The sequence below is a fragment of the Cygnus olor genome, chromosome 16 (genome assembly GCF_009769625.2).
Source record: "Cygnus olor isolate bCygOlo1 chromosome 16, bCygOlo1.pri.v2, whole genome shotgun sequence".
In the NCBI taxonomy this organism is placed as follows: Eukaryota; Metazoa; Chordata; class Aves; order Anseriformes; family Anatidae; genus Cygnus; species Cygnus olor.
The window spans coordinates 4,863,901-4,891,117 of NC_049184.1; the positions used below are offsets into that span (position 1 = coordinate 4,863,901).

At 57.8% G+C, this 27,217-nt stretch overlaps 1 protein-coding gene across 4 annotated transcripts; it reads right to left on the reverse strand.

The window, feature by feature from the left end:
• Positions 1 to 12,801: 12,801 nt before the first annotated feature.
• SNTA1 (syntrophin alpha 1) lies at positions 12,802 to 23,330 on the reverse strand. 4 transcript variants are annotated; one of them, XM_040575944.1, is made up of 8 exons: positions 23,028 to 23,327; positions 20,551 to 20,736; positions 15,402 to 15,591; positions 15,103 to 15,310; positions 14,895 to 15,025; positions 14,081 to 14,172; positions 13,813 to 14,000; positions 12,802 to 13,646 (listed from the first exon to the last, which is right to left on the reverse strand). In XM_040575944.1, exons 1-8 carry the CDS (start codon positions 23,287 to 23,289, stop codon positions 13,554 to 13,556), a joined length of 1,350 nt encoding a protein of 449 aa, XP_040431878.1. In that variant the 5' UTR covers positions 23,290 to 23,327; the 3' UTR covers positions 12,802 to 13,553. The 4 variants fall into 4 exon arrangements, with proteins under 4 accessions (XP_040431878.1, XP_040431876.1, XP_040431875.1 ...); XM_040575942.1 differs by having other exon boundaries at positions 14,081 to 14,277; positions 23,028 to 23,325; XM_040575941.1 differs by lacking the exon at positions 14,081 to 14,172 and having other exon boundaries at positions 23,028 to 23,326.
• Between the last annotated feature and the right edge of the window lie 3,887 nt (positions 23,331 to 27,217).

The following is a 27,217-nucleotide window of genomic DNA, read 5'->3' on the forward strand; positions in this document are numbered from 1 at the left end:
TGTTAAAATGAATCACTTCATTTAAATGAAAACACAGTATTCTCACTTAGCTTTCTAGCAGCAAGACTTCTTGAAGCCAAAAAAAAAATTATATCAAAAAAGGCATAACTGATAGGAGTTCTGTCTTTTTGGAGTTGCTTTTGTAGTTTCACATGAAGAGCTCCCAACTGCCAGCAAGGAGTCACAGCTACTTCCCAGCCACCAGACTTCCATCCTGGAACACTTCAATGAGTCCTGCTTCAATGGGATGTTGCAGTGACAAGCATGACAGTCAGACCTTCTCCATGGATAGGACCTGCTCTTAATCCAGTGTGACCACTGGCACTGGGGTTGGGATGTGGCATCAGCTGAACATCAGCCTCCTCCCTTCTGCCACATGAGACCACCATGGTGCTTCAGTTCATCCACATCCACTCCTGCGAGCCACGGGCGTGGACAGCCTGAAGCCAGGCATTAATGAAGGCACCTTTCAACTATTCCTGCTGCTCCTTGCATCCTCTGAAGCTGCTGGAGATGTGGCTGGGTCAAGTATTTCTGGCCAGGGCCGCAGTTGCTGCAGCAGAAGGAACTAGTCCAGCTGGCAACAGGAACAATCAGAATTGTCATTTCAAAAATAATTATCAATTTATTCCCTTCTCTGTGCAACTCAAATGGGAGTTAAATTGATTTTTTACACTGCCTTCACTTAATGTACACAGCTATTTCACTCTTTGCGTCACTGGAAGAAAGCTACGAAAGTCAGTTAAACAAACATCTGTGCTCAGAGCCCCGGAAAGGCAGAGTGGGAGTCTCGCTGGGAGACCAGAGTAGTCTGCAGAGCCCAGAAATGGACCTCCCCCCTACGTAGGGGCTTAAGAACATCACGTCTGGAGGAAGCCATGTAGATCAGGGCCTCAGATTGGGACGCGAGCTGGGCGTACGCCAAGGACATTATAGCAATGCACGGAGTCTGCTTTTCTGCTTCAGATGGCGCTTGGTGCCCAGCTTGCAGGAAGCACAGTGCCAGCACAGCCACCCAGTATCAGCATGGCTAAAAATGTCACTGAGCATCCTGCATGGCCTTTTCTACTGTACTGTTTAGCCACTGGCACCTGTGTTGTGACTTCTGTCTCCCTCAGCATCACCCTGCGGTCTTTCTGAGGAGTTTTTCTGGGGGGAATTAGGTGGTAGGCTCAAGCTCTAGCATTGTCCAGCACAGGTCAGCCCCTGCAGATGTGAGGGGATGGGAAATAGGTCCTGCTCAGCAGAAGGTGTAGGCCTGGTAGAGGCTAGGACTTCCCCCAAACACACCTTTGGTGAGATGAAAAGCCGTTTTGTAAGCATGCTGCTGAGCAAGCTCGAGAGCCCTCCACACAAAGCCTCAAGGCCTTGTGGCGCTGCTGGAGCAGCGAGGCAGGGCCGCTCCCCTAGGGACAGGGGCAGCCAGGACCCGATCCCACAGCACCTGAGCCAGGTGAGCAGGACAGGCCCCAGGATGGCAGACAGCTCCAACCAAGAGCCCAGCACGTGAGGCAACACCGCAGTGATGGGGCATGTCTGAGGTCAGACCTTGGAGTCAGTCTCTAGGTGAGGATCAGGCTCAGCAACCACCAGAGAAGCTTATATTGGAGATGTAGGGACAATGCCAAGAAGCCAGTCCTTCAGTTGATGTGCACGCCAAGGGGAAAGGTACAAGGGCACAGCTGGAGACCAGCACTCCTCCAGCACAGCTCAGCAGTTAAGGCTGCGCTTAAATAGAGCTCCTGGGCCAGGCACGTGGGTGGAGGCCCCAGGGCAGGCTGGTCAGGGCCTGTAGGCCCTGACAACTACCTTGGAAAAGGACAGCATGTCAAACTGCTCCCGTCAGCCTGAGAAAGCAGGGGTTTCAACCAAAAGTTTGTAGGCATTTGTGCTTGGAGATGCACAGCGAGGCTTTTCCAGGTGGGCACTGACTGATGCCCCAGTGCAAAGCAGGCTGGTAGTACTGGTAGCAAAGCAGCCAGGGGTACTGCCTCTGCGCCCCAGGAACAGGCACCCGCCTTGGGCAGACGGGAGGAAGGAGAGGAAGGCTGGGTGCCTACGGGGTCAAAGTGCCTTGAGACAAGGCATGTCGGCTCCAGCACAGGCCTGTCGCATCTCTTCAGGGAACAGGGTGCCAGGGGCCACACGGCCCCTGGAGTGGAAACCCACCCAGGGATTTGCCCACCTGGGGCTCCACGAGTCATGCACATGATGGCAGATGTTTAGAAAGGAGTTTGGAAGAACTCAAAACTTCTTCTTTGGGGCTTATTTTCTGTACAGAATATGAATATTGTTGGATGGATAATGCACTGCCAGAGGTATGTTCCTAATGGATCTCAAGGAGCCACCATCTCTTTGCTGATGGTTTGTAAAGAAGCTCACCTATTCAACCATCAGAGAAACATGAACAGAGATTTAATAAAGGCATATTTCCAATATACAAAAAAAATAATTAATTTGTATAGTATAGTATCCTGCCTACAAGATGCATTAATTTAGACAGACAGCACTCAAGGCTTTAAGAGCTGGTACTGCAGGAGGTGGACAGAACGAAAGCACTGGAGAGTAAACAGAGAAGAGATTTTTCTAAGTGCCCATGACATTTGTTCAAATACTTTATTTCAATCAGCTTAAAAGGGAAACATAAAGCTGAGGTTGTTCATAGGAAAGGGGATGAAATTGAAAACCGAGTAATGCACTGAAAGCAATTCAAAGGGAGCTGAGAGGTAGCCATCTGCTGCAGACGGGGCACAAGCAGCCCCGCCAAGGCTGGGCTGCTGCTCTTCTGGTGGCATTTTTGTGTCCAAATACTGTCTCACATTGTCTCAAGTGCAGCTACTCCAAAAAAAAAAAAAACAAAAACAGTGCCTGAATGACACTGGGAGAGTTTCACTTGCACAGAGCAAGCACAGTTATTTTGCCAAGGAAAACAAAAATTTAGGGTAGGGGTCCAGGCTGGGTGGAGGAGCTTGCTTTTCAGGGGAATATCCAGCATGTAAAGCTCATGTTCAATTCAGTTTAGAAACACCAAGGAGGAAAAAAAAAAAAAAAAAGGCGAAAGAACCTGAAATATCATCTCAGAAAAGGTGTGAAATTTCACTGCAATGCTTTTTTTTTTTTTTTTTTTTTTTTTTTTGCTTGAAAAAGTGGAAAACCAGCAAGCTGAAGAAGGAAGGCTCTTTCTGACCGCCTTTGCTACAGCAGACTGTGGAGTAAAACGTATTTGTTCAGCAATGTAATTTACTTCTAGTAACAGAAGAAAAGGGTGAGGCTGCTGGTTTATCACTATTTTATATTTGTTTTCTTCTTTTTTACGTTCATTAGCTCATAGTGTTTCTTTCATCTGGGAGCTGTCTCTGATGGTATTTCTATATATCATTTAGCATTTCTATAAATATGTAAATATAAGATCTGTATGTGTAAACACACACGCATAAATAAAATGGTAATGATGCGTACATCTATATTTGTGTATATATAAAAGCTAAATTACCTCCAATTTATCCAATGTCCTTTATCTCTCTTCGATGCATCCCAAACCAGCATTATGTTCCTAAGTACATACAGTCCTCGTATTTATGTGAGAATAGCACCTATGAGGAATAGATAAAAGACCAAAAAGTGTCTCTGACAGACAAGTAACTACTAATTCCGTAATTTCTTTTCACTTGCCTCCCAGAGCAAGCAGTGGAAAACCCCCCAATAAGCCTGCACACGTGTAACCTCCCTGCTCAGCTGTGTCTCTGGGGTTTGTACCAGAGATCGGAGCTGATGCCGCGAGCCTGCCAGGAGCTGGGTGCTCACTTTGTGCTATCCGGAGCAAAGCCTAGAGTTAGAGCTGGGCAGATCCTCCTTCCTGGGGAGGGCTTGCACACCGGAGCTGGCTATTCCCAGCACATCAACGTGCTCTGTAGCATGGTTCCCATCACGGGGGTTGCTGAGAGGCTGAGGGGTGTGTGGGGCTGCATGTAATCTGCTTGCCCCAGCCCAAACACAGTATCCTGGGGGCTGTCCGCCTCTCCCTACACACACGGTTGATCCTAGTTAACCTTCTCAGGTCACTAGAAGAGAAAATTTGCTGAGAAGAGTCTCCGTCCTTGTTAGATACCATGAGATTCCCCAGCAGCACCCTGAGATCTAGACTGGTTCCTGGACCCCTTGGGGCACCGCAATCGCTGCTGCCACCTCCACCCTCTGCTGGTCCACTGGGAAGCTTTTGCTGGGGCCAGGTGGAAAAGCATCCCATACAGGCTGGCCCATGGCTTGGGCTATTTCATAGGCACCAGCAAACTGAGCTCAAAAGGCCAAATGCTGCAGGTGGAAAGGAGCGCAAGAAACTGGAAAATCAGGGGAGTTGGTTTAGGTTTGTACCAGAGATGCACAAGCTGAATGAGCCCAAAGATCGCCGATTGCTCTCATTTCAGGAGAAAACGCTGCACCTGCTAGGCAAAGGCATCTCTTCTCCTGGTTCAGACAGTGCATGAGCATCTTTGGGGAAGGGGCTTGTTCCTGCTGACCGCCCGCAGAGCACCGCGCGTGCTGCAGCTGCACAGCCCCCGAGGAGCGCCCTGCGGCCGCTGCGCAGCGGGCACCGCAAGCAGGGAGCTGTCGCCGCCCTCAACTTCTCCTCCGTCGGCCTGGAAGCCAAGTGCGAGGAAAGCAACCGGGACTCGTTCCCAAGGCCTCCTGCTGTGCCGAAAAGGCGACGGAGAGCGGCGAGCGAGGAGGTGCCGCTGCGGCGGCTGCGGGGCAGCGCTGCGGCACGGCGCGAGCTCCCCCTGCAGCGCCCGGGGAAAAGCGGCCGCGGCCCGGGCCTGCGCTCTCCTGCAGCCCCAGCACGGCCTGAAGGGAAGCCGAAGTTGTCCCTTCCTAGCCCCAAAATAGCCCCTGCGAGGGGCTTCGTGCCAGTGGTGTGCGCGAAGCCCGCGGTGCGTCGCGTGGTGCTTCCCAGCCCTCTCCTCCTCTGCAGTCCCGTTCCCCGCAGCTCTCCGGAGCCAGGGGTCCGGATCTGAGCCACGGAGCAGCTCCGGTCCCAGCAAGACCCCAAAGGTCCCTGCAACGGTGGTGGCGCCTGGGGGTCCAACCTGCCCTGAGCCACCACGTCCTGCTGCTGCCGTGTGCCCAGCTCCCAGCTTTCTGTTCGGGCAGGTTCGGGGCCGCTTTTACAACCCCCTGTAAGAGGTCAAAATAATAGGGAGAAAAGTGCAGGGCTGGGAGGGAAGGGAAAAGCTGCTGAAACAGCCTGTAGGAGATGGGGGTGCTGAAATGCACTCACAGGGACCAGCTTGGTGGCACCAAGAGCAAAGCCCCAGCTCGGCAGCGGGATGAAGGTCTGGGGGCTTGAACCCACAGGAACCTGCATGTTCTTCCCAGGCACAGCTCCACTGCGGACAGAGACCTTGTCTCTACTGATGCTGCAGAGAGGTCGAGGTGTGTGACACAGGCAATCAGAAAACTGTCCAGCCACGGGGCCAGGTGGAAGACACCAAGTGTGCTTTCCAACAACAGGGATGTGGTTGTGCACGTAACCACCACGGAGGTCCCCATGGGTCCTCTGCCCCAGAGCCCCGGCTGCTGGGTTTCACCAGGAACTCCCAACAAACTCCTGTTTTGTCCCTGAACTCATCGGAGCAGCTCCCTTACCTGTGGCAGGAGGGACACGGGGGGTTAGCACCAGCTTTGGCGGGGTAAGAGCATGCTCCATCTCCCAGGGGAAGGGCTCAGAAGACCCTGGGTCAGCCGCCTCTGACCTGCTCCTAAAGCACCGAGTGTCGGTGTCAGCTGGGTGCCTCCACTGTGCTGCAATCAGCATCAAGCCAAGCAGAGCCCTGCCTGTCCAAGCAGCCTGGGTGGGGAGGACCAAAAGCAGGAGCACCCCTATCCAGCTGCCATCTGGGCCGCTCAGACAAGAGGACTCAGCCTGGGGGCTTGGAGACATCACTGAGCTCCCACACCAGCCTGGCAGAGGACCACTCCAACTTGCCTGTACATTTTGGGGTCAATTTTCCCCTTTTTCCCTTCATTCCTGGGCCAGCTTCCCCTCTCTGTGCTGCAGCCTGTGCCCATGAGCAGGGTTTGAGCAGGGCATCAGGGGGGTGTTTTTACCCTACCTCTCGGTGCTCCCCACAGGCAGGACCCAAAGATGCCCCCGAGCAAACTCCCCAAAACCCAGAGAGAGCCACGCAATAGCCCCACACTGTGGAGCAGCCCCCAGGTCCCACCCCTTGCCAGGGGATCTGCTCCTCCATGGTTGGTCCCACAGCCACCAGGACACACACCAGATGTCCCTTGCGTGGCAGGGCCAGGGCCAGGGGCAGGGGCAGGGGGGATGTGGGGTCTCAGCCGGAGCAGCACAGTGCCCACAGGGGCCTCTGCCTGGGGGGAGGGCGCAGGGTGCTGCCCATGGGGATGCTGATGTGGGGACTCCCTCACTGTGCTGTTCAACCCAAATCCCAGGCATTTCTGTGCTGGTTTTGTGCAGTAGTAGCTCAGCGCCACCACACTACCCCTCCTCAGAAGGACAGGGGAGAAAATAAGATGAAAAAAAGCTCAGGGATTGAGATAAGGACAAGGAGATCGCTCACCAGTTACCATCAGGGGCAAAACAGACTCAGCACAGGGAGATTAACGTAACGTATTGCCTGTTGGTAGCAGACCAGAGCAGTGAGAACTCAAAGCAAGCTAAAAACGCCTTCCTCCCATCCACCCTCTTCTACGTCCTCCCTCTGAGTGGCACAGAGGAATGGGCAATGGGGGCTGCGGTCAGTCCCTGACACTTTGTCTCCACCGCTCCTTCTTCTTCTCGGTCCGTCTCTGCCCCTGCTCCCCGTGGGGTCCCTCCCACGGGATGCCGTCCTTCCCGAACTGATCCCATGTGGGCTGCCCACAGGCAGCAGCTCTTCAGGAACTGCTCCCACACGGCTCCGTACCACGGGGTCCATCCCCCAGGAGCAAACTGCTCCAGCACGGGTCCCCCACGGGCGGCAGCTCCTCCCAGACCTCCGGCTCCTGCGTGGGCTCCTCTTCACGGGCTGCAGCGTGGAGATCTGCTCCATGTGGGACCCATGGGCTGCAGGGGGACAGCCTGCTCCACCAGGGGCCTCTTCTTCTGTCCTGGCACCTGGAGCACCTCCTGCCCTCCTTCTGCACTGACCTTGGTGGCTGCAGGGCTGGGTCTCTCTGCATTTCCTCGCTCCTCTCTCTTGCTGTTGCACAGCATTATTTTTTTTTCCTTTCTTCACTGTGCTCTCCAGAGGTGCAGCAGCATTGCTCACTTTGGCCAGCAGCAGGTCCCTTTTGGAGCAGCTGGAGACCTCCTCTAGGCTCTCCTCTAACAAGGGGCAGCTGCTGGGCTCTGCTCATGTAGGCCACCCCCGCAGCCCCCCTGCTGCCTTACCTTACCATGTAAGCCCAGTACAACTTCCCATGAGGGAAAGTATACTTTTCGTACCCCTACCTTTCTTCAAAGTGTTCTGCAAATCTCAGCACGTCCCTTTTAACCGCTGATAAAACAGTGACTCTCCAAGACCAGTCTTCAGGCCTCTTTGCAAAATCCCAAACCAGGAGAAGCTCAGCCAAGATGTCAGTTCTCCACGGCTCTTTTCTCTTTACAAAAAAAGGCAAAGTCTTTGCAAAGCGCTCCTGCAGCTTGCAGCTGGCCAGCACATGCCCTGTGCAGCCTCATGGCGGGATGCTGGGCACGCCGCGATGCCGCAGGGATGCTCTCTGCTGCTGCAAGCTGCACGGCCCCATAATTTCCAGCTTTTGCCAACAGATTTACATGGTTCTGGGGTTGCACGCTGGGATGGATGTCCTCAGCGGGGTCATTTGCACAGGAGGCTGCAGAGTCCTGGATAGGGCCATGGGCTGCTTCCCCATCCTCCCGCCAGCTCCGCAGCACAGGGGGGCTCAGCACGACCCCTCTGCAGGGTCTCGGGGCTGTCCCACAGAGGGGAGGACACTGTCCCCGCTCCCCAGCTCCCATCCCAGGGCTGCTCCCCGCAGCCCCCGAGCTCCCACATCACCTCTCCCCATCTGCCGCGGGCTGAAGAACGGCCAGGATTACTTTGCGGGCTCCTCTGTCTCATTCTTCACTCCGATGCCCAATATTTCATCATCCACCTCAGTGAAATGTATATTTCCCTTTTAAGAGCTCTCCTAGAATAATATATTTTTTTATTATCGTGACAGTGAGGGCTCCTGTTGCCATGGTTACGTGCCCTTTCCTAGAGCAAGAGCTTTCTGGGTGTTTGAAATTCTGTTATTTTTCCTGATCTACGGGGTTTGATTCTTTTTTAATTTGGTATTTATTCCCATTATCATCATCTGAAACAACAGGTCATTTATATTGCATACGGATGTGTCACCACTACGGTAAAGCCTTCAGAAATCAGCTTCTGCTTTCAGAAGGAAATTTGGGGGGGCAGAATCTACCGTGCAGCATTGCTAATATATAGTATAACAAAAACATGGAAACTCCGAAAGGGGCTCATCTGTATCTCTTCGCATTATACATTAAATCCCATTCCTGGCTTCAGGACTCCCGAATAAGCATTATAAAACGAATTCCAATTTTATGTGGTTTTCATACTCTTGCTGTAGAACAAACCTCTATCTTCTGGTTGTCGTCTCAGCTGTCCTCAGCTCCTGAGCCTCTTGAATCCTAATCTATTTTAGAACACAGAGTGAGAAATTAAATGGATATATTCAATGGAGATAGATAGATAGATAGATAGATAGACAGACAGACAGATAGAAATCAATCCAGCTTCTACCTCCAGCATTTCCTGGCAGGCGAGTGCCGTAAAATTTACAAAGGTATCACACGTAGACAATTACAGGGACTTTTCCAAGACACGTCGCACCTTGGGGCCCTGGTGATGCAGGATCGCTCAGCTGCCAGCGCAGGCTGGGGAGGAGCAGGAATATTCCCATTTCACAGAGGGGGAAGCTGAGGCACAGAGTGGGCCCAAAGCAGCTGAGTGGCAGAGCTGGGATGAAAACGCCTGGATTTCCTTGGCTTTTTGATGATTTTTCCCCCCCTTCTTTTAATGACAGCATCCATACCAGCTGCTTCGTTCTGGGGCGAGGAGGAGGACAGAGGTGTCACGGGTGGGCTTGCTTCCTTTCATGTCATCACGATGGGATGGGATCGGGCCTGTTTGTACCCGCGGTGTTGCTGTCGGCTCCCGCACAAGCGAGGGGCCAGGACAGGCCTGCACAAGGCCGTTAACCCGAGGCTGCCTCCCATGGGCCCCGCAGTGCTCGATGGAGATCTTCTTGAGGTCGCTGTGCCTCCGAGCGTGGTTTCAGCGCAGCGTGACGTACCTCTCACGTGGAAGGGGCAAAGGGCTGCTCACACCTCGCTCGAGCCGGGCAATTTTGTATTGCACCATGTTGCCACAGAGATGTCACACAGTGGGCCAGGAGGGGACACCGGCACACCCCCGGCAGACAGGCACAGCGTGGGCACGCAGAGAAAACAGGTTTTCCATAAGGAATGAAAGGAAGAGGAAAGCCTGAGGAAGTGGCAGCCCGGTGGGCACAATCCAAAGCAGGAATTATGTGGTGCCAAGCTGAGGCCCCTGCAGGTCTGGGGCCGTGTCCCCCACCCATGTCCTCAGGTCACCAGTGGAAACTAACAGCAGAGCAGCAACTGAAGGCTGCACAGACATCGTGCGGGCAGCACCCTTATTCCTCCAAGCAAAATATTTCTGCGTGCAGCCACACCAGGAGATGCTGTTGGACGTCAAGTGGTTGCACAAACAGATGCTGCTCCTTGTCCTCCTGCAAAGTCCTCAGGTGACAGCCTCCGGCAGCAGCACGCTGTTGGCACTACGGAAAAGCCACACCCCGAGCGATGCTGGGCTAACGTGGCAGTAAGGAGCGGTTTGGATGTCCCACGTCCTGGCCTCAGCATCCTCAGAGAGCCTGGTTCCGCCTGGTGACGGGCTGCGGAGCCCACCCCTGCCCAGGCTGCGTATGGGGGCGCGGAGCAGGAGCACCCGGGGGCACCCAGGAGCATGCCCCGTGCTCGGTTTTCAGGCAAGGATGCAGCTGAGGCTGACCAAGAGAAAACATCCTCATTACTGACTTGGCTCCTTAACATTTAATGTAACTTCCCCGCTGGGGAGGATCACCTGCGCTCACATCCATCAAATGCCAAATCCAGTTTCTCTGCACCCAGCACAGGCGCTGGCTCTGGGATTGCCGGCTCCAGATGAATATTGACTTTTTAATGACAAGTGCTCCAGTACAAATACCACGCAATGCGATGCAGGCCCCGGCAGACAGCTGATGGGGGCCGGCGCGTGTGTTATTCGGCAAATGAATTATTTGATTCCCGTTCCCTGCAGCATGCTGTCTGTTAGGAAATTTTCATTTGGCCTCTCTAACGTGAGAACCAATTGTAAATGTCAGCGCTAAACGCTCAGATTTAAGTGTTAGGTTGTCTTGTTTGATTACGGCGCTAAAAGGTCAGAGCTGACTAATGAAAAGTACAGGCAGGAGCGGGAAGGAAGCCGGGAACCTCCTTCCTTCCCATTTGCCATCCGTTTCCCCAGCACTCACAGCGCCTTCAAAACCCCCTTTACCTGCGCTCTTCAAGTCCTGGTGGCCAGATGAAGCCTCGGCTGCACCAAGCCGACTTAGCTTCACAAATCTGCTTTTTATCTCAGCCCATTAAAAGCATGCCAGCTCCACAAGCTGAGTTCATTGCATTTATTTTAAAGCCACTTTCAAAAATATTAGTTCTCGTGCCGTGAAAGCACCTGGAAGAACAAAACCCCTGTGAGCTGTTGTTCCTCCCTGGGGAATACAAGCCACGGCATCCCCAGGGAGATGACATGCCCACACATCTGAACATCCCTGGACATTTCCATCAAGCCCGCAGAGCAGAGAGCTGTCATCTGAGTAACTCGGTCGGGCTGCTGGCATCATAACGTGCCACGAGCGTGCCAAGAGAAACCAAACCAGAGCTTGGCCAAGCTCACCATAAGGATTGACAGTGCAGGATCCAAGATGGTGAGAATTAGGAATTTTAGGAAAATTAGGAGTTTTAGGAAATAGATACTTTTGGCAGCCAGGAAGAGCTGGGGGGGATTCTTGGCTGATGCTGTGTGGGAAGCAGCAGTAAGAGCAGGATGAGGAGCTCCAGCAGATGTGGGATTTCCCTTTTTTTTCTAGCCTTGGCTCAGCTGGAAGCCAAATTCCCAGCCCCATGCACCAGAGGAGCAGCCATGGTGCTAAAACGCAGAGTTCCCCCCTGGACTCCAGCCCACTGTCCGCGATGTGATGATCCTGGCCACGAGCATGGGGCTGGCCTCACCCCAAACCTGAAGCACCTCGGGTACCCAGGCTCGGAGAGACTCACAGGATCCAACCTCCAAGGGCAGACACTGGGAGACCCCACCAAAAAATATCCAGGGAAAAAACTCACCGCTCCGTCACCAGCACTGAATGTGAAAAAATCCAAGAAAATAAAGCTCCAGGTCCAAACTGAACCATTTTTTCCACTGCCCAGCGATGGAGCAGGATGGCAGTTTGTAGTCTATGAGATTAATAGGAGATCTGCTTGGGACTGGGAGTGATTCCCTGTTTTATTGGAATGAACCCCAAAGAGTAATGGCTGTAGGGCAGGAAGAGGAAGGTAAATTGCAGTAATAACATTTTTCCTTGTGCAGACATGCTTTTCATCATAGAAAAATACACCATCTGTTTCTAAATTACTTGTTGTATTGATTTAGCAGTTAGTAACATGTTGGATTTTTTTTCCTTTCTTTTTTTTCTGCAAATCCATTTTGCAAGACCTGGAAATCTGACAGTGGTGTGCAGTAAGAAGCTGGGTTTGTGGACAGTGAGTGCCAGCAGCCACGGGGCTCCCTGCAAGGGCACGAAGCGGGCCCCCTCCTCTCCTGCCCCCCGTCCCACCAAGACAGAGCAGCGCAGTGCTTACGTGCCCCATCAGACCTATTTTTTACACCACGTAAGATGTTCCTCTGCTTTCTTCCTGCTCAGATCTCATGCACCTCACTTCCTCGGAAGTTTTGCGTTTCGACTGCTAACACTCACCCCTTTTTTTTTATTCAGCTTATTTTTTTCCCATGCATCCCAAAGGCTGCAACAGCATCGGGGTCCCCTTTGCAAGGGACCAGCTCATCTTCATTAGGCAAATCATTAACTTCCGTGGCTCTTCTCAAAGCAGACACCCTGCAATCTCACCTGCCGGTGCTACCCCACGCAATAAGCACTCAAGGAGCAGCACTGCCCCCCACAGATGTGGGGATTTCATTTCTCCAAGACCAGCGACACCACTGATGCACCCCACTACCCTGAGCCACGCCACGTTAGCACAGAATAACAGGATGCATGAGCTATCATTAAAAAAAGGATATTTGCTGCTAATTAGTTGCTAATATTCAGTCTGAGTGTTAGGAGCTCTGCTAGGAGACCCCAGTCTCCCCCACGCACATGTACAGGGCCAGGACAAAAGGAAAAGACTAACACAGAATTTGTCACTTCAGTGATGTGAGCGTGGCCCTTTCCTGTCCCCATGTGTGGATGCTGCACTGAGAGCCCTGCACTGAGACCCCTTAGAAACTCATCAGCAAATCCCACTTGTCGCATCGTGAACCTCCCCAGAGGGTCCCCCACACCCCAAAACCAGCACCTCCAACGCAGCGGCATCCCAAGGCAAACCCTGCACTGTGCTTCGTTGCCTGGCAGCAAATACCTGAGGCACAGCCCAGGCAGCACCCACGGATTTTCCACGTCAAGCAAAACCAGGAGACCCTCAGCTCCTGCTGGGTGTGAGCTGCAATGTTTATTTGACCGAAAACAGAAAGAAAAAAAAAAAAAAAAAAAAAGAGGCATTTTCATGCAGAATTTTTTGGTTCATAAAACAAGTTGTTTCCCACCGGCCACCTGATGTCCCTCCCCCCCAAACCAAGAAATAAAATGATGCAGGAGTTGGCAAAGTAACACGAACCGTGTGACCATCCCAAAGAGAAGTGGTTCCTATAGTACGCTGCGATACCGAAAAATTTGGCAAATAAGAGCTGATCTGCAGTTCCCATCTATCCAGCAACACGGAGCTGACCCCGGTCTGCAGCCCTCTTTCCGAGACGCATGCCCGGGGGACAGACAGACACACGTCCTCGCGCTGGAGAACCTGAGGGTTTCTCCTGGGGTTCAAAGCGGGTGGATGAGAGCTGCCCCATCGGCACTTGTAACGGGGGCGATATAAATATAAAACATCCATACAAACGGGTTCATTGTACAGAAAATATCATCTCACAAGGCACTCGAGTGACTGTGCGGCTCCCACGGGGGCTCCTCCAGCCGAGCATCGTGGTGGGAGCAGGGAGGGGAAGGGGGCACCGCAGACGTCCTGGTGCTGCCATCCAAGAGGGACATCACCGCACTGCTGTCCCCAGCGCCCCGGGGAGGGTAGCGTGACCCCTCGGGGACTTGTGTCCTGTCCGGATGGCTTCGGGCTGGACTTGGCCTGGAGGGAGGTGCATAGATGTGACGGGGGCTGGGGCCCCGCTCCGTCTTCACGCCAGCAGCCCCAGACGGGTCACCTTGGCCGAGAGGAAGGAGTGGATGATGAAGACGATGGTTTTGGGGCAGGAGTGGAGGTCCAATTGCTGCAAGAAAGGAGCAGAGGGACATTTGCAATGGGAAGGGCTGTACAACAGACAGCGGGTGGGTGCCATGCACGGGGCAGGTACCATGCACGGGGCGGGCGCCCCGCTCCACCTCTCCTCCCGGGCCGGTGGGAGCCAGGGGGAAGCGAGGGTGACGCCAACTCACAATCTCGCCCTCTGGGCCGCCAAAGTCCAAGTAGAGCATCTTGGTGCCGTCGTCGGAGGACATCTGCAGCTTCTCGAAGGGCTGCTGGAGCAGGATGGTCTTGCTGAGCCCCGGCTCCATGGTGGAGATGGTGAAGCCCTTGTCGATGTGGATGGAGAGGGTGCAGTCCTGCCCCTTCCAGGTGCAGGCTGGGGACAGGGACGGGCTCAGGGACGGGCGCGGGACCCCGCCACCCCCGGCCCCGCGCCCCCCGCGGGACCCCGCTGACCTGCGGACACCTCCTGGGCGAGCTCGGCGGCTCCGTGGGTGCCGTCCACCAGCAAGCGGGTCCAGAGCGCCAGGTCGCGGGGGCTCTCCAGGCTGAAGAGGTGGCTCTGCACTCCCAGCCGGGTGCCGGCACGCAGGGCGAACGCCAGCTCGGCCTCGTACAGCGCCGAGCCCTTGGCCGGGCCCGAGTGCACCAGCCTGCGGCACGGCGGCGCTCAGCCCCGCCGCGGGCCGCCAGGGGGCGCCGCAGCCCCGCCGATGGGCCCGGCCATCTTGTGCCGCCCCCCGGGCGCCGCCACAACAGGCCGCGGGCACCGCCACCCCCGAGCTGTGCCACCGACCCCGGGCACCGCCCCTGTCCCCACGGCCCTGACACTACCCCCAGACGCTGCCACCACCTCCCAGGTTCTGCCACCAAGTCCTAGGGTGCCCGCCACTACCCCCAGGGCACTGCCACCACCCCCAGGACACTGCCACCATCCCCCGAGGTCTGTCACTGTCCTTGGGGCTCTGCCACCGTCCCCCAGGCTCCACCACTACTGTGGGACACTACCACCAACTCTGCGGCCCTGCCAACACCCCTGAATGCCACCACTATCCCAGGACACCATTATCCTCGGCCACAACCGCCATCCCTGTGACACCGCCACCATCCCTGGGGACACTGCTACCATCCCTGGGGACATCATCACTATCTTTGGCCACAACTGCCAGCCCTGGGACACTGCCACCATCCCTGGGGACACCGCCACCATCCCTGGGGACACCATCCTGAGGACACCGCCACCACCCCGGGGACACACGCAGGACCCTACCTGGTGGCAATGAGTGGGTAGCTGTGCACAGGCTTGCCCAGGGCATCGCGGCTCTGCGGCAGGCTGCCGTACAGGAGCAGCTCCTTCTCGGTGAGGATGGCCAGCAGGTTCCTGGTGCCGGCACCGGGGAGCTGCAAGGAGCCGCGGTCAGGGCTGGCCAGGGACCCCTCGGCAGCAGGTGGCAGGGGTGGAGGGGACATGGGGGTACCTGCTCGGTCAGCCAGCCCACGTGCCTGACGTCCCTGCCGCCCGCCGTGCCAGCACCCACCAGCTGTGCCCGCAACTCCTCCTTCACCCGCGGCAGCAGCGCACTCGCTGCGCCCTGGATGGCCCCGAGCCACGACTGCGCCGTGGCCTCGTCCTTTGCCCGCAGGAAGAGAGCCACGCGCCCATCCGCCGAGCACACCTCGAGGTACCTGCAGGGACACGGCCCCACTGGGTCCCCACCGGCCCTCCATGGGGCACCCCGAGCGGTGGCCGGCACGGTGGTGGTGGCATCACCCTGACCTGTGCTCCGGGTCAGCGGGGAGGCACTTGCGGGACACGTAGCACATCTTCAGCGGGACGGTCCGGCTCTCGCGGGGTGGCAGGACGGGGGACGACCGCTTCTGCTGGCCAGAGGGAGAGGGGTCCCAGCTGACCGTCGCCCCCGCTGCCGAGTTCTTGAAGTAGGGTGAGATCTCCTTCATATACTTCACTGGAAGAGAGGTAGCGCCCAGTGAGAGCATGGCGTGGCGGCCACATCCTGCCCACCAGCACCCACCCACACTGCTGAAACCCCTCGTGCCTCCTCCATCATTTCCCCCCTCCCCCTGGATCCACCACCCATGGGTGCTGCTCTGGGTCCCCTGCAGTCACCCCACGCCAGTGCATGGGGCATGCTGCCAACTGCTCTGGTGAGCTGAGCTGGGCTAAAAAAAGCCTTTTCCCCTCTTTCCCTCTTTTTTTTTTTTTTTTTTTTAACGTGGCTCAGGTCACAGATCCAATTCCAGCCTGGACCCTGTTTGCCAGGGCAGCACATGGAGGCGCGGGGTGGGGAACGGGCAGGAAGCCCAGGCCAAAATTACACAGTCCAAATTGTGCTGGTACAGCCGGTCCCGCGGCCAAGTGGGAACAAAGCAGTAATAGCTCTCAAATACCATGGCTTGGACCCAGGAAAAGCCTCGAACTGCGTGTGCACAGCTCACATAACCCTGACTGGTGAGTTAGAAACCAGGGACGAGAAATCATCTTTAAGTGCCCAGCGAGTCAGAGTCAAACATCAGAGCCGCTGTACCACAGCCCAGCTCCGGAGGTTTAAGAGAGGGGGAGATGAAAGTTACAGCAAATTGATGGGGCCCCACAGGCACAGCTGGAAAACTGGGTCAGTGGCTCCCAAGGCTGATCCAAAGCACGGGCAGAAATGCTTTGGTTGGGCACGGTGATGCCCTGTGTGCTGTGGGGCTGGCTGATGGCTCTGGGGAAGGGCTTTCCTTGGGTGGCCCTTGGGAAAGGACCAGGGGACAGACACGTGCCTGCTGCCACGTCCCAGATCGTCACAGCTGGTTTCACCCCAGGCTTTGCAGCTGACTGTCATAGGTGGCACACTGGTGGACCAGCTCCATTGCAGCAGCAAAGCCAGAGCGAGGGCTCCTAAACCTCAAAATCCCCAAATCCAGCGTGCGAGCTGCAGCGGGGGCACCACGGGGAGAGGCAAAGCCCCAGGGCATGAGGGGACGTGCCCCATGGGGGGACACAGCCCCATCACCTTGTCTCACCCCAGTGGCAGTGCTGAGCCCCAGCCCGGCTGAGCCGCCGCTATAAAGGGCTGCGATGCCGCTGCCGCACGTGGGTCGGTCACCCCGTGGCAGCCCCGTGCCTCCCGGTATAAATAGCCGCCGCGCTCCCGCAGGCATGCGAGCTGCGCTGGAGGCTGCCCTGGGCCAGCAATCTTGGCAGCGGGACCCGTCGTTATTCGTGTGCTTGGGAGCTAATTGGATTTCACAGAGACGGGCGTTCATCTGCGGGCACCGGCACATGCCGAGAGCCGGCCGTGGCAGTGATAGCGCTTTGGGGCACGGGGACACGCTGCCTGCTCTGCCCCCACTCCAAGCCCTCCCTCCCTGACGCCACCCCCGGTAATTCCTTCCAGCATTCCCGCACCACCTGTCCTGCGTGTCACCTCCAGGCAGGCAGGGGACGTCACCGACATCAGCTGTGCCATGGCTGGAACACGTCCCGATGGCCTCCGCTCAGGGCAGGAGGAAGGGGCACGGGGAACTAGGCAGTGGGCGATGTTGCCTAACTCCAGGAGAAATTCCACTGAGCCGCTCAGGGGACGGGGCGCAGGGGACCCTGCCCCAGGGGTGCCCTGGGTGAGTTGTGCCAGAGACCCCCACCCCAGCACACACACGACTGCGGAGCCCATAACATGGGCACGTGGCCACCGCGCCCATGTGAAATGTGACCTCAGGCCAGCTGGCTCTGTCCCTGCCCCGAGGACAGTTTGCAAAGCTTGTCAGGGGACCCTGGTGCACCCCAAAAAATTCAGGGCAGGACCCCAAGATCTTAGCACCCACCCCAAGGCATTTCTTGCAGACAGAACAGCCCCGTCCACATGCTCTGCTGCAAGGTGGACATCACAGCACGGACGCATGGCGGAGAGGCTCACAGCTATGCTGCTGGCCAGGGCCTCGTTGTTTGTCCCCAAGAGGTGAGAGCCTTCCAGCAGCACCTGCACAGCATCGCAAGCCAAAGCGCTCCGGCTGCAGGAGCGGCCATCACATCTGGAAGGCTTCCAGAGAGGTCCTGGGGATCCAGCTCCAGCCCTAATGAGGTCCTAAGCCCATCTCCGGCGGGCCCCTCTCTGCCTTGGAACAACACCGGGACCGACGGCGCAAAACCAGTACATGAAATCACAAGGCAGACGTGGCCGGTCACCCACACTCTGCCAGGGGAAGGGGAAGGGAGGTGAAGGTAGGACAGGGACCCTCACCACCTCTCCATCATCCTAAGGCGGGTCCGAAGTCTCCTGCTGTGGTTCATCGCCGTGGTTAAGCCACGTGAGCACGTGTGGCACTTCCTAGGGCAGAGCCCAGCCGCCCAAGTCGCAGGTTCTCGGAGCTGCTGCTGGGGGGGGGTTTGCTCTTGCGGGTTCAATCCTGCACAGCTCCGGCAGGCACAAAGCCAGGATGCTTGGTGCCCGTGGGCACCTGATTTCTGCTCCGCCGCACAAATCCGGGTCACCACCACCCCAAAACCTCCAGCCACTTTGGTCCTGTGGTATTTTCTCCAGGGCCAGCTGAATGTTGTGGCTATTTTACATCTCACACCATGCACATCTCCACCCTGTGCAACTGCTGCAGCCAGAACCGGGCATCCAACAGTTATTTTTTCTGAATTACAACCTTCCATGCTATCCCTTGGCCAAACAAGTCCTGGAGAACTGCTTTGTACCCAGAGCAAAAAAAAAAAAAATCTAATGAGGGGAAAAATAAGGTCAGGCAGAGTGCCTCTCCCCAAAATAACAATGTAATATAAATACAAACTCCTGCAAGTATGAAGATTGCAGCTTGGCACATGCAGAGGCCTCCTGGCAGGGCACGCCGGGAGGTTTCCACACGTCATCGCGCCCGGCCAGGACTGGCAGTGCAGGGCCGGATCCAGCACGTGGGGCACTTGTGGCGCTGGGACTGACGTGTTTCAGTGCTCAGCTCGGCCGTTTTGGGGTTCCACCAGAATTCATCACCCCTATCAGTGACCACACGAGGAGTGTGCAAACTCTCCTGGTGCTGCCGCGTGCGGTCGCTCTCCTAATTAGAGCAAGACGAGAGCTTCGTTTCCTTCACGTCACTTTGTGAACCGCCCTTAAAGCTCCAGGTCTGAGAACAAGCTTGGCTGGGAGGAGAAAGGTGGTGTAAACACGTGCTGGCTGTGCTGAATGACTCCTTTTTGGTATTTCTGGCAAACATAAGGGAAGTCAGAGCTAAATGAAGAGTTGGGGAGGCCCAGGGGCTGCGGGGACCCCGCTGTGCTGCTTGCCCTTGTCCCCGGCTGTCCCAGCACAGATGTCACCAACCCTCTGTGCCAGGCTGGGGCACACAGGGGACATTTCTGGAGCTAACTGAAACAGCATGGGGCTGGCCCGGAGCTGTCTGCAGGGCCAGGGGACAGCAGGGGACAGCCAGCCCTGCACAGAGCCAAGGCACAGGGTTCTGCGAGGGAGCACAGTCGGCACCAGAAGGCACCTGCTGGACGCTAAGGTCGTTGTGCTGCTTTTCACCGAGCCTTGGAGCAAACCCAAGGACGAGAAAGGAGCAGGGGAGTCCCCTGTCACCACCCCTCTGGCTTCAGGGCAGCGCTCTGCCCCCAAGCCCCGCCGCACTCAGAAGGGAGCGGAGATGGAGATGCCGTGCGCACGTGCGACGACCAGCAGCTGCCCGCAGCACCCCGAGCAGCACCGTGCCACAGGAGGGTGATGGCATCAATCCAAACCAACCAAAAACATCAAGGCAGGAGCCAGCCCAGCTCTCCTCCTGCAGCAGAAGTGTGCCTGCTGGGAGCTTTCGTTTAGGAGGAAGCCCGGCTTCTGCAGAAATGTAGGTGCCTCCCTGCAGGGCGGCCTGGAAGCACCCACCCGGCTCCCCAGGAGGAAGAGGAGGAGGAGGAGGTTGGTCCGGGAGAGAAGTTGTTCTCTCGAGAAAGGGCAGCCCATCTCCACCTCCCGCAGAACCTCCAGCAGAAAGGAAGCCCATGCCAAAGTAAAGGATGAAAAGAAAATAACAGAGAGAGGGTGGTCTGAGTGCAGCGGCCACGGGGAGGAATTTCAGAGACTTCCAGAGAAAGAGGCTCTTGTATTTCTCTTTGGTCAGAAAAAAAAAATAACCCCCCTATCTGCTCCCAGCAGCTGTGCAGAGCAGCACATTCCTCAGGCTGAAGCGTGGTTCTGCGGCTCCCAGGAGAGGAGGAACCCACAGCAGAAAAGGGCTGAGCAAAGCGAAAACTGAAAATCTGGAGATGACACAATCTGGGGAAGGAGCAGGAAAGAAAGCGCCGCGGAGGTTGCTCACAGCAGAAGACACAGAGCTCTTCTTTGTCCAGGCACAGCCCACAGTGCTGCCCCCAGCCGAAAACCTCCCTTTGGGACCTGCAGCCCTAAAACCGCACAAGAAAGTGTCTCGGGCTCCAAGACCACCTGGGGCAGCCCGCAGAACCATGCGGCCCCACTCTGGCCAAGGGTGTGGATTTAAATGGAAGCCGTGGGAAGAACACGGAGCTGACCGCTGCTGCCGGCACTGAGGACCTCGGGGTGCAGCCGTGCGACAGAAAAGTCACCCGCCCCATAGACCTGCCCCAAATCTCCCGTTGCAGCCCGCCCATGGTCCCTGCAGCTGGGACACAGCCGCCAGGCACCCAGCGCATCCCTCCGGCTCCGCGGGGGGACCCCTCCGGCTCTCCGTATGAGCAGATAAGCCACTCTGCACATATTGTTTCCCATTTAAAAGAGTATGCAAATGTGTATGCAGATGCTGTGCCACCCCCGGGCTCCCTGCACGGCTCCAGCACACCCTAGAGTGTCTCGGGGTGGGCACCCAGCACGTGGCTGTGCAGGAGCTCTGCGGAGACGGGCATCGGCAGCCCAGAAGCAGGAGCCCCCTGGTGCCGCCTCGGCCCCTACCTTCCAAGACGACCTCCTTGCCCGTCTTCTTCAACGCCTGCACCGCCTCATCGTGCGTCGCCTCGGACAGGTCGGTGCCGTTCACGGAGAGGATGGCATCTCCCACGTAGAGCGCCTCGGTCTGATCCGCCGCCAGCCCCTTGAATATCTTGGATATCAAGATGGGCATTTTATTCTCTCGGCCACCTTTGAACAGAAGGGAAACCAAGCGGTTACGGACGTACAGACGGGGATGCTCAGGTTCCAGCCAGCCCTGCAACGACCACGCTGCCCTCCGCATCTCTCCCCGGCAGTACCCAACATACCGTGAGGCTTTACAGCAGCTGAAGATAATTGCTCCCAAAAAACCTCCGAATGGTTGCAGATTTCCTTGTGGAGCAAACACATACCTTGGCTGTCTCCCCATCAATTTTGGCAGGAAACCATGTCATTATTTGCATTATTAATTGTGTGTGCTGAGCAACCATCCCTGCTCCGAGGACTTCGCGATCTAAATGGATCAGGCAGCTGAGTGTTTGGAGAGGCAAAAGAGCCAGGGAGAAGCGACCCGACCTGGGTATTTGCTCCCCTCTGCCCAGTGGCTCTATTTACCTGCTGCTTTCCATTCTTCAGCCTAAAAGGATGCTATTCAAGCCTCCCGGCAGCTTGAGGAGATCAATTTGCACATTAACTTTTGAACCCGCGGGGAGATGCGAGCAGCCTGCAGGTGCGGGAGCAGCAGCTACAGCAGCAGGGCGGCAAGCAGGGAGCGGCAGTGCCCGACGTGCTCCGCGCCCCCCGGGACAGCCTGTCCCCAGGAGCCTCCCCGGGAGGATCCCTCATCCGAGGGGGATAGCCCAGCGGTGCGTTATCACCCCGGGGCTGCTCCCGGCCCTGCCGCAGGCATTTCCTTGCTCAGATTTCTGCCAAGCCGCTCGAGGAGCAGAGGGCTCCGGTTATCAGCTGTCAGAGGCCCCCGTGGGGGTGCTCCGAGCTGCTGAGCCCACCCTCGCAGCAGGGAGTCCTCGGCTGCGCCCGGGCTGCGTGCACGAAGGGGGAGCTGCTGCCAGGAGCATCCGCGGTGGCTCCAGCAGGATGGCACCCTGACCCTGAAACACCAGAAACTTGAGCAAAAAAGCTTAGGCTGGCTGGGGTGTGGACCCAGCCACAGTGCTAGGGCCAGAAGGGTTTGGTTCAGGTTCTGCCCCTCACCTCGCCCCTGGGCCACGGACAGGAGCAGCAGGAGCTGGTTGGCACAAGGGGCACCAGGCTGCCAGAGCCCCTCAGCTGCCTTCTCCATCATCCCCTCCACATCCCCGCAGGGCTGTAGGAAAGCGAGGTTAAACTGCAAGAAGGGGGCTGCTTTTTAATAGGAATAGGAAAGCATCCGTCTCCCCCCCCAGTTAAGGCAGAGTAACGCAGAGCCAGGGCTGCCCGAGCGGCCGTCACGCTTTGCAGCTCCCAGTTTGGATTACGGCTCCTTGGTTTCCACATACGTCACTGCAAAAATAAAGTTTTAGCTGAACCAAGTAACGTTTCTCCTTTCCTGGGAGAGCCTCAGAGCCAGCGGCAGCTTTGCAGCCAAGGGGTTGTTGCAAAGGGGATTTTACGCTTCCCGAAAGGGCTGGCAAGCTCCGGCATCCCAAAAAGCAGCCGGCGGCACTGGGTTTTGACCCAGTCCCCGCACAGGGACACCCACAGCACAAAACCTCCCCGCGGCGCCCGCTTACGGAGCGAGCTGGAAGCTCCGGGGAGGGGAAGCCACGTCAGGAGGCGAGAGCCACGCTGCCACCGTCCCCAGGCCCCCCAGCACGCAGCCCCACGACCCCCTCGGCCACGCGTGGTGGCAGCCCCCTGGACTGAGCTCCCCCTGCACGGAGTTTCCAACAGAGCTCAGAGCCTCGTGAAAGCCAGACGCGGCCAGAAGGGCCACCCTCGCCCCGAGAAGTTTCCAGCCCCAAGTTGAGGCAGAGCCAGCCGGGTGCAGGGCGGGCAGCGGCTCTAAGGGGCCCCCGGCTCCCCGCCCCCCGGGGCTCCAGCTCCCAGCACCGCTCAGCACCCCACAGACCCGCGACGGCTCGGGGGGGGTCACAGGCGTTTCCTTCGGGGGGCGGACGGGCACAGGGGCCGGCGCTCGGACACAGGGACCGGGGGACACGGGGACACGGGGACATGGGGACATGGGGACACGCCGGAGACGAGGACGAGGACGCACGGGCGAAGCGCTCCACTCGGCAGCAGAAGGGGCAGCTTTTTGTGCACGTCCCACCTGCTCCCGGAGCCCCTGTCCCCGTGTCCCCGCGTCCCCCCCGCTCCCGGAGCCCCTGTCCCAATGTCCCCGTGTCCCCCCCACGCAGCCCCCTGCCCTTCCCCACCTCCCCGGGGACTGAGCTCGGACGCTGCCCGACCCTCCCCCTTCCCTCCCCCTTTCCCCGGACCCCTCACCCCTCACCCCCCAGCCCGCTCGGAGGACGGCAGCGGCGGGCCCCCCCCCTCACCTTTGATACTGATGCCGAGCCCCCCCACGTCCTGCTTGACGACGTGCACCGTGCGCCTGATGTTGGCGAGCGCCTCGGGCACGCCGGAGCCCCCTTCGCCGCCGTTCAGCTGCGCCGCCGGAGCCTCCCCGGGCCCGGGGCCGTCGGCGGGGCTCACCCCCAACGAGTCCTCGGCCAGGGTGAGGAGGACGCGGAGCCAGTGCCCGCCGGGGCCGCGCAGCTCCAGCAGCCCGCTGCGCGGGGCGCGCCTGCCCGCCGCCATCTTCCGCGCCCGCCGGCCCCGCTCCGCGCCCGCTCCGCGCCCCCCCGCGCACCGCCCCCGGCCCGCCCCGTCGGGGCAGCGCCGCGCCGCCGCCGCTCGGCTGCTGTGGGGCTTTTTTTTTTGCTTTTTTTTTTTTTTTTTTTTTTTTTTTTTTGGGGGGGGGGGCGGCGGCCCCGGACTGCCCGCTGAGCCGCCCCGCGAGGGGCCGGGGAGGGCTTCTTGGGGGGTCGGGGCGCGGGGACGCCGAGGGGGGCTCCGCGGGGTGCAGGCTGCCGGGTGGCCGTGCCCTCGCCCCCTGCCCCGGTGCGCTTCTCAGGCCCCAAAGTAGCCGGGACCGGCCCCGGGGTTTCTCCGAGGCTGCTCCCTGCAGGGCCCGGGGGTGGGCGCCTCTCGGCAGCCCCGCGCTGCTCTCGGGCAGGGGAGGCAGAGGGAGGGTGTTCGGGGCGTCCCCCGCCTCCCCCGTGGTGGTCCCGCTCCTTGAGAACAGCGACGACGGTTGGTTGTCTTTGGCACATCAGCATTTCTTGCTGCAACCGAGTGGCAGCAATTAGGAATGAAAAAATACCCCTCGGCGCATCCCCCCGTGCCCCTCGAGCTTTGGGCAGCTCCAGAGGCCTCCAGGATTGGGGCTACCAAGGTCGCTGAGCTCCAGCTTCTGCCAAACGCCAAGATTTAGAAGAATTTCATCGCATCTGCCTGGAACGGGCACACGGCGAGGGGCTGCAGGGACCGGGGGGAGGCAGCCCTTCCCCATCCACGCACCGAGGAGAAAAAACCCCCCCCCCCCCCCCCCCCCCCCCCCCCGCTGCCCCCCCCGCAGCAGCAGCTGTGGAATTTCGTGAGGTTGCACCCGAGGAAACCCTGGAGGTTTTGTCCTTACGAAACAGTTCAAATGTTCCAAATTTCCTTTCAATAAAAAAGGTCCGGAGTTTGGTTTAAGTGGCTTCCCAGGTTCGCCTAACGGTGCTGCTTGCTGTAGCCGTTCCCCTCCGCGTCCCTTCTGCACCCGTCCAGAGGTGATGATCCCGTCCCCCATGTGCACCCCGGGGCTCCGAGCTCACTTCGCTTATGGCAGGGGGAATTTTGTCCTTTCAAGGGCAGACAGGGCTGGTTTTCCCCGTGCCATCCGCCCCCAAAGCGCTCGCTGTATTTGCCAGCCTGCAAATCAGCTTTGCCTCGATTTTTTTTTCCTTCCCTTGTTGTTTCCAGCGTAGGTGATTGCTTAAGGCCCCTTTCCCACTGGAAGTGCAGGTGGAAACCAGGAACGCTGCTTTTAGTGCTGCAGAACGGCACCGTTTGAGCTGCTGGCTTTGCTTTCTCAGCCCTGGCAGCACGGGTGCAACACTCGTGCGTGGATGAAGGGAGCAATCCAGAGCACAGCAATTCCATGTAGAGGGAAAAAAACTCATCTCACCCCATCCTGCTGGGATGCAGAAAGCAGCTGGGTCCCCAGGGCCTGCCTGGGGATGAGTTCACCTCCCCAGAGCTGCAGCCTTGCCCAGAGCCTCTCCTCATCCCAACCCAGAGCATCATTTATTTCCCCAGAGCCACCCAGCATGGGCTTCGTCAGCACGAGCACGTGGAGAGCAGGGGAGAGCGGGATGCGGGATGCCACGAATCACCCTCCTGTGTCCTGCAGACACAGCAGAGCTGTTGGCCCAGTCGGGCTCGGGGGCAGCCACCGCTGTCACCGCAGGAAGCCTGTGTCACGGACACTGTGGCCACACAGCTGCGGGACCCCCTCTCCCCTCTCTTTTTCAGCAGCTTTATTGTCCTTCAGCAATTGCACCAGTTACTTACGTGGGACGGTGACCCAAGGCGAGTGCTTCAGGTGTCAGCAAACTGGGAGGACAGGCCTGCAGGACATTTTGGGGGTCCTGGTGTCCCCAGAGCAGAGGGGCTGCTGTTTTAGGGACCTTCCCGGAGGCTTGGTCCCCCAGGCATGCCCTCACCCGGCGTGTTCTCAGGGTCCTTCATTTCTCAGGGCCCCCCATGTCCCAGCAGAGGGGACGCTTCTGCTGCAAGGTGTTGTGAGCATAACTCACACAGGAGAGGTGGGTGAAGGACGACAGTTCTGGCCGGGCACAAGAGGTGGCTTCCCAAGACTTTTCTGAATGGATTTTCCACATTCCTCGCCCAAGACAGCTGGGCCAGATGTGCAAAACCCCCACATTACAGTGCGGAGGGTGCAGACCCCTGCCCACCATGGGGTCCCCATGCCCGTGGGGCTGGTGCCACTTTCGCTGCTGGTTTTCATTGCACTCCTGAGCCTGTCCTGGCATTTTCTCTGCAGAATCTCCCCCGCTCCCCTGGACTTGGTGGTTAAGCAGCTATTATTAGCCTCATTTCTTGGCACAGACGGGAGCTGTGTCAAAGCCCACCGGTCTATTTATAGAGCACCGTTAGTTGCATTAGTTAAATTAATCACTTGTGAAACAAAATAAAATCTTGCGTTCAGGGTCTGGAACAATGTTCCCAAGCCAGATAACAACACCTCTGGCTGCCCACGGTGCTCGGTCTGCTCGGGCAGCACACAGGGCAGCTGGTCCTGCTCTGCCCAAGCGACTCTGCAGGAACCAATGGCTGAAAAACCACTGGCAGGGACAGAAAGGGAAATAAAAGAGATTCAGATGTGCAATATGTACTTAACTGAGTGATTCATCCTTTGGTATACAGGAAATGCAGCAAAATGGCTTTGTCTGACCATAAAATCTCTGGAGTCTCTGACTCCTCTAACCCGACAGCATGCTGTTTTCTCTGGGACACGATCAGCCCCGGCAAAGTTTCTTCCTTCTCGGCCCAGGTTCTTCCCATACGGATCCCTACAAGATGGTCACATCAGCAGGGCTCCCTGCTGTGAGAATACCTTTGTTACCACACGGCAGATACATTATCAAGGCAGGATGATTTCTGTCAAAGAAATGGGAAAAAGCAGCACCTGGGAGCTAAAACAGCTTTGGGCAAGGCAGAAGCTGGGTGATGCAGCAGAGCTGTCACACTCTGGCCAGCAGTGATATGCACAGAGTCCGGCTGCTCCAGCAGGCACGGTTGGCTTAAGCAAGTCAGCAAATCTTCTGCAAGACCACTTGTTGGCCTTGCATCAGGCAGACCTCACCCGTTAGAGCCCGGTATTCACTGCCTGCCGCAGCTTCTGTGTCTCAGATCAGCCCCAGGACCAAGTGGCATCGGTGGCAGGACTTCACTCGGCCCCTAAGGTAGTTCAGAGGGCATAAGTCAATCATAAAAGTCAGCGCATTAATTGCAGATTGTAAAATGTACCGGCACATTTGTACCTGCTGCTGGGCTGATCACCCCACTGACCTCTTATGTAGGCCACAGGGAAAACACCCCGTGGTTTGGGTAATTTGCAGCTCGCACAGGAAAATGCCAGTTCCTGGGTGCACCTGGGACCACCGAGATGTTGCAGTGCAGCTGCTGGAGGTGCCACCCACGATGCTGCACATCCCCTGGTACCGCGGGTGCAGCATCTGCGCCACCAGCATCCCCCTGCAGCCTCTCGCCTGCGGTGTGCTCAGGGGGAAACCGAGGCAGGGAGCGAGGCCGGGGTGCAGCGAGGCCGAGGAGCAGCGGGCGCGTTGCTGCCTCGTTCCCCGGCCCGCGCCCCACGAAGCGGGCGGGTGCCGGCTGTCCCCACGCGGGGAGCTGGCAGCGTCCCCGCGCCCACAGCTCCCAGCGGCTTATTTTTAACTCCCAGAGCTCCCAGAAACGTCCGGAGAAGCGGGGGCTGGGGGGAGAGCTCCCCTCCGCGCAGCAGCCCGGCAGGAGGACGGGGGGGGCCTCGGCGCCACGCGTGGGCAGGGGCAGCCCCACGGCACGCCGCGCCCAGCCCGCAGCCGGGGCCAGGCGCAGGGCGCGGGGCTGACAGCAGGGGCCAGCAAAGCGCCGCTCGGCAGCGAGCAGGGCTCCC

What these genes read in the sequence shown, in the direction of transcription:
- SNTA1 (XM_040575941.1), bottom strand. Translation starts at nt 23,289, where the DNA reads ATGGCGGCGGGCAGGCGCGCCCCGCGCAGCGGGCTGCTGGAGCTGCGC. An exon ending in CAAGGAGGTCGTCTTGGAAG is followed by an intron (nt 15,592 to 20,550) that starts GTAGGGGCCGAG and finishes CCTCTCTTCCAG; the next exon opens with TGAAGTATATGAAGGAGATC. An exon ending in TGGGCTGGCTGACCGAGCAG is followed by an intron (nt 15,026 to 15,102) that starts GTACCCCCATGT and finishes GGCTCCTTGCAG; the next exon opens with CTCCCCGGTGCCGGCACCAG.